At 32.3% G+C, this 6,661-nt stretch overlaps 1 protein-coding gene across 1 annotated transcript; it reads right to left on the minus strand.

Moving 5' to 3' along the window:
- Positions 1 to 3,788: 3,788 nt before the first annotated feature.
- LOC120076772 (putative nuclease HARBI1) lies at positions 3,789 to 4,651 on the minus strand. The gene is made up of 2 exons (XM_039030681.1): positions 4,629 to 4,651; positions 3,789 to 4,203 (listed from the first exon to the last, which is right to left on the minus strand). The coding sequence occupies exons 1-2, from the start codon at positions 4,649 to 4,651 to the stop codon at positions 3,789 to 3,791; spliced, it is 438 nt and encodes a 145-aa protein (XP_038886609.1).
- Positions 4,652 to 6,661: the final 2,010 nt, after the last annotated feature.

The following is a 6,661-nucleotide window of genomic DNA, read 5'->3' on the forward strand; positions in this document are numbered from 1 at the left end:
TATTTCTTTATTTTTAATTTTTAGAGAACGTGATTTTTTTTCCTTTTAAATCTAGAAAAACTAATATATCTCGATTTGAAATTTGAAATTTTAATTTCATTTGATTTTTTATTTTTAATTTTAGAGAACATAATTTTTCTTTTAAATTTAGAAAAATCCTGAAAAATAAATGCATCTCTTGAATCCTTGTGAAAATTTAGAAAAATCTTAAAAAACCAATCTATCTCTTGGATCCATTGAATTAAACCTGAAAAGAGATAAAATTTTGAGATTTTTTTTAAGTTTTTAGATGATATGATTTTTTTCCTTTTAAATTTAGAAAAACCAATATATCTCTTGAAATCAAATTTGATATATATTTTTTAATAACCAATATATCTCTTGAAATAAAATTTGATAAAATTTCATGAAAAGCGTTGTTTAACTAAATTTGATAGAATTTTGATTAGAAAAATCAAATAAAAACAAAATTTAAAATCAAATCTACATGAATAATAAAGTAAAGTACTTAATATGAGATTTTAAAAATTAAATTTAATAATTTAAATGTAAAATTATCTAGGATCTCTATATCCATCAAGTAAAAGGAGTAAAAGAAAAAATTAAATGTTTCTCCCTTATTGTCCCTTCAGTATAGATAGATTTGTAGGTTATGAATTTTCTATTCACATGAGGTAAGAGAGAAACTCTTAATTTTTACTTCTGCCTCGTTTATTGGATGGTTATAACTATCAAAATGAAATATACTAGGAAAATATGTTTGTAATATATGCAATTGTTTTAAAAGGCAAAAGTTAAGCAACCAATGGTTACATGCCGAAAATTGTAAAGTATATGCAAATTTTTAAGTTGAGTGAGGATTAAAAGTTAGGAAAAACATGTGGGTAATTGAATAATTTTTTTTTTAAAAAAAAAAAAAAGTTAAGCAAAGAAAAACACAATAGAAAACAAACTTCTTTTTAAGTCACAAAAAACTGCACCAAATACTATTAACAGTATATTTCAACTCAACACTCAATTTTTCTAACTCAACTCAACTTACCCTTCTTTAACTTCACAAACTATTTAACTATAAACAATTATTATCAATTGCATTGAAGTTGACACGTGTATATGTACTTTTGTTTACACCTTTGTAGACACGTTTTTAGGAAATTACTTCAATTAATCTTCTTTCTTTTTACCACTCTTACAGACATGCAAAGGAGAAGAAAGAGGAGGATATGGCGATTATGGGAGCCTTTGAAGATGATGAAATTGTATAGATGATTTCAATTCAAAGAATAAGGAAAGAAGAAATGAGACAGAGATTTTAAAGTGGTTTGATCACAAATGATCATGAAGGAATGGAATTCCTTGTGGAAGCATATGAACGCCATGACATTAGCATTCAATTTTGAAAACAACAAAATACAAAGAAGTAAACATACATATTTTCAGGATAAACAATTGCACTTAAATCATGCTTCTACTAGAGTGGAAAAGGAAGAGAAAACTCAGACTTGTGAATCATTTGTCTTCACGTATTTTCCTGATCTTGAGATCACAATCTCTTCTCTACATGAACAACAAGAACTCTTTTTAAACACATAAACACCAAAAACCAAACCTCTGAACACTACCACTCAGGGGGTGTTTGTCACGCAGAGTTGAATTGAATTGAGTTGGTAATAATTATAGGGGGAGTTAGATTGCCTGTGTTTGGGGTGCAGAGTTCGGTTGAGTTGAGCTGGAATGTTTGTGTTTAGGGTGCAGAGTTGAGTTGAGTTGAGTTAGAAAATCTGTGTTTGGGGTGCTAAGTTGAGTTGAGTTGAGTTTGAGTATCTGGTGCAGTTTTCCTAAATAAATGTATTTTATATATGTATGTATATATATATTGGTTTTTTTTCTGTTTGCTTTTTTTCTTCTTCTTGTTTTTTTTGGTATTTTTATCTGTTTGCTTTTTAATTTTTTTTCGATTTTTTCTTTTTGCTATTTTTTTCTATTTGCTAGTGTCTTTTTTTTCCTTGTTTTTCTTTTTGGTATTTTTATCTGTTTGTTTTTTTTTGTTTTTTTTTTATTTTTTCCTTTTTGCTATTTTTTTCTATTTTTTTGTTGGTCTCTCTCTCTCTTGTTCTCTCTCTCTCTCTCTATCTCTCTCGTTTTCTCTCTTTCGCTCTCTCTATCTCTCTTGCTCTTTCTCTCGCTCACTATCTCGCTCACTCTCTCGCTCATAACACTCAATTGCATAATCATTTTGTTCATATCTCCAAATACATACCATACCTATTTAACGTGAACAATTTATGAATCTTATTTCGCAATTTCTTATCTTCTTGATAACTTATAAGGTGTTTTTTTTTTAAAAAAAAAAAAATCACTATTGGTCCCCAAACTTTAGTAATTATGAGTGAGGAAAGGAAGCATTCTTTTCAATACTTATAATATATGTATCATAATACAAACACATAAATTACATGTCGTGACGTATGCAAAAGTTATTAGTCTTTTCGACATGGCAGTTCATTGTCCATTTGCTATTATCCAAAATAACTATAAATAAAATACAGGGGTACTGGTTCAAATATCAGTGGTCAGTCTATATGTTTCTTCCTAGTAGACGGAGGCAGTACCTCTTCCGTGCGTGTTCGAGTACTGTAAGGAAACAATCCGTCTTTTGAATGTCTGTGACAGGGAGGTCAATAAGGGTGACCTGATCATCCTCATTCAAGTCATCAATGTTGTATATGGCGTTTACTACTTCCTTCCGATGCCCGAACTCCAACTCATACTTCTCTTTCTGCCATGATGCAAGTCTACCCATGTGTGTGTTCTACATTTCAACAGTTGATCTCATGATGTCGATCATTTCAGCTTGGAATGAAGACCTCTTCTTCTTGCTGCCTCGAGATGACTTGGTAGGTACACTCACTCTACCTGTAGATTGCTCTGCTGGCTCTTCATCCATTCCATCTTGATTTAATGGTGATTCTATCTGGCGAACCTCGGGTATGTGACAGTCTTGTGATCCAAGTCGAATCTCATCTCCAAACTCTCTGAATGCATTCGTCGCCATCACGTATGGGTCCTTACTTGATTGTCCTACTGCTCTGTCTTTCCTAAATAAAGTGGAGAGGTCATCGCAATGGGGGAATGGCTTGTTCGACATCCCCTTCGCATTGGGATTACTCTACATTGATACACATACACATTATTGATATTTATATTATAACACGTACCCGTACATTTTTTTCTAGAATCTTACCCAAACCCAAAGATAAAAAATCTCCCTCTCGACCTAAACACATTTGAACTCCTCGTTCTAGCCGAACCCCGACTGACTTAACATCTCTGATACTACGTTGTATTGTTTCTCTAAACTCCTCACCTTGCACTCAATGGTGTTCTGATTCAGTGCGCACCTGGGCACTTTCTCATGTAGAATTCGCTCCAAGTGTTGTAGGTATCTTGGTCGAAACGCCCCATTTTTAGACCTCCAGTCGATCTCTACCAAATACAATGAGGCTTCCACCAACTTAGCGCCCTCCACCTTTGACCATACATGTTTAGACCTCCTACCATCACCTACCATTATGATGCATGCATACGTTTGTTGAATGAAAAGATGCTATAAATTAAACACATGCACAAACGGAGGATAAACTACTAAAATTATATGTTCCAATTTAACTTGTTCACACAGAGTCTTGACACAAAACATTTTCACAACATACTTGGAATGATCCATAATTAAATTCCATTCAGTAGTAAAATAAAAGTAAGCAATGAACATCAAATAATCAGGCTCTCTACCATTGAATAAACATTTCGACTGCCAAGTCATCCCTGAACTTGGTCCATTCATTTGATGATTCAACAAATTCAATATGATCCCCATCAAGACCAACTGATGTTGAATTCTCCTCATCGGGCACGTCAAGCATTGCATCGATTCCCATCTCCCTTGTGATCAAGTTATGAATAAGGCAACATGCAGTTATTATTCGACATTGGACTTGTATTGGGTAGAATAATTTTGCCCTAAGAATAGCCCACCGCCCCTTTAGCAACCCAAATGCTCGCTCGATAACGTTCCTTGCTGAAGAATGTTTCATATTGAAAAATTCTCTTCCAGTTGTCGGTGCATTTCCTGCTCCACGCCAATCAAAGAGATGGTATTGTTTCCCTCTGTACAGCGCCAAGAATCCTTCAGCATTGGGGTATCTAGCATCAAATAGGTAATAGTATCATGTACATGTTTCGAAATGCCATGTACATGTGTTGTGGCATGTACGCATGTTTAAATAATGTATACGATTATTATAATACCCTTTGGAACCTTCAATCCATATGGTCACGAAATCACATCCTTAAGAACCCTTGAATTGGTTGCAGACCCTTCCCAACCTAGCAAAACGAAGACGAACTTCCCATTTTGATCACACACCGCAAGAACGTTTGTGGCAATCTATCCCTTTCTTGTACTATATCGAGGTCGATTGATGACACTAACATTCATTTTAATGTATATACCGTCTAACGCACCTAGACAATTCTATTTCTCTCTAGTGATCATAATGAATTTAAAAAAATCTATCATTGCATGCATATTTATGACGTATTCATATAAAAAATAGTATTTTTTGTACCTGAAATCACTTTCATCTTCCATCAGTGCATGTATTTGTGATCAATTCTAGTTTTTTTCAATAAAACAGTGTAAAGTTATAAGACTGCCCTAAGAACTGCATTGAAATATCTCGAAACCGTCTCTTCGGACCTCGAAAAGTTTCTACGTATCACTCGATTCTTGACATCGTGTGCAAGAATGTGTAGGAATATAGAAACCATCTCTTCGACGTCCACACATCTTGTTGGTTCCAAATAACCAGTCGAGCGTAGCATATTACATTGAACCGTAAAGGTACGTCTATCCATTTGGGTGGTTTCTCGACATGCCAAGTCACTCTTGTAAATGAGACGGAAGAAGGTCAACTGCCTAATGCAGTGCCTAGCATATGTCGGTTGTCTCTTTATCCTTCGGTAGTTTTTCAGTAACGTGGTTAGTGTTATGAACAGCTATATTTGAGAGTGCAAAATAATTCTCATAATCGAAAAAAGGTCTTCAACAGTATCCATCTTTATAGGGAAAGGGATACACAAGTTGTTCCTGAAAAGGTAAGGTATTTGGCGAATTAAGTTTCATGATTAAGAAAGAATAGCAAACGATGTCAAGCGCTGGTACTGAGCATATTGGGTTACAGTTTAGTTTTATAGTGTTATTCCCAATGTACCTATAATAATCTAAAAATACATGTTTTCAAGGGCTGAGTGAGTTTTTTCCCTAAGGATAGGGTTAAGGGTATTTTGGTTAAGTATTTTTAAGGGCTTGTGGGTTTTTTTTAAGGGTATTTTGGTGAAGTATTTTTAAGGGCTTGTGGGTTTTTTTTTTTTCTCTTTCTTATTCTTCTTATTTTTTTTTTCCTAGATTAGCTTATGAACAATTTGTATCAGCTTTTAAACATTGTTGCCATACTCCTAGTTCCTAGGACAATTAGCTTTCACCGAAAGGTGTTAAAACGATGTATATAGAAAAGATCTACATTTTTCCATACTTTCAAAACTCGGTGAACCGATTGTATAAATATTGATGTGTATTTTTTTTAAAATTCTTATATTACTGATTAGAAACTATATTTTTCAAAAATTAAACATTGGTTATAATATTAAGACCATCGTTTCATTACAATTTTTTAATTTAAAAAAGAACATTAGTTTTCAATTTTGATTGTGAAACGATAGTAACACGTACTAAAATTAATCCTGAAACCAACTTGATAATAACACACAAAAATGTATAGAATAGGTTCTTATTGAAGTTGGAAAAAAAAGAATTGAAATGAAGGTCTTCTTAGATGAAAAAAAATTACATAACCAAGAAAAATATGAAAATATAATGTCGGCAACAATTAACAAAAAAAACTGAGAATTAGTATTCCCAAAAAAATGTGACCAACAATTAACAAATAACATATTTCCATAAAAAAAAATAATAAGTCCCCAACTCAGTCGAAAAGGAAGATACTCCGAACATCAAAATAATGAACCTCAAAGTAATTAGGAATTATTTGTGCAATTAGTTTGGGCTTTACAAGAAACACAAAATAATGATTATTTAAATTGAACTAAAAGTAACGTATGAGGGGGTGCATTTAAGTGCACCTAACCTCATTAATTACAAAGTGAAATTAATTAAAATAAATGTCAACTATAGTTTAAATAAAGTCAAGTAGATTGCAGTTAGGTGGTTTGGCCAGAGTAAATATAAATATGATAGTATAATGAATTTTAACATAAAACAGTGAGGGCCCCAAATAGAACATAACATAAGATAGATTGGTCCTTGGAAGAAATACAACTAAAATAGTGAACCAAATCATCATATCAAATTTTCTTAAAACTAAAAAGTAAGCTGAAGACAATTTTAAATGAACTAGAAAAAAAATATTTATATAATATAACACAAAAAAATCTATTAAATTAGCTACCAAATTTAAAATGAAAATCAGATTAAGATGTATAAAGAAAAATAAATGTAAGTAGAGGACAAGATAAATATGAAAACATGAGGGAAGAAATCGAAAAATAGAACAAAAATCCGAAAAAAAATAGCAACAAAAAG

The sequence above is a fragment of the Benincasa hispida genome, chromosome 1, assembly GCF_009727055.1.
Source record: "Benincasa hispida cultivar B227 chromosome 1, ASM972705v1, whole genome shotgun sequence".
Lineage (NCBI taxonomy): Eukaryota > Viridiplantae > Streptophyta > Magnoliopsida > Cucurbitales > Cucurbitaceae > Benincasa > Benincasa hispida.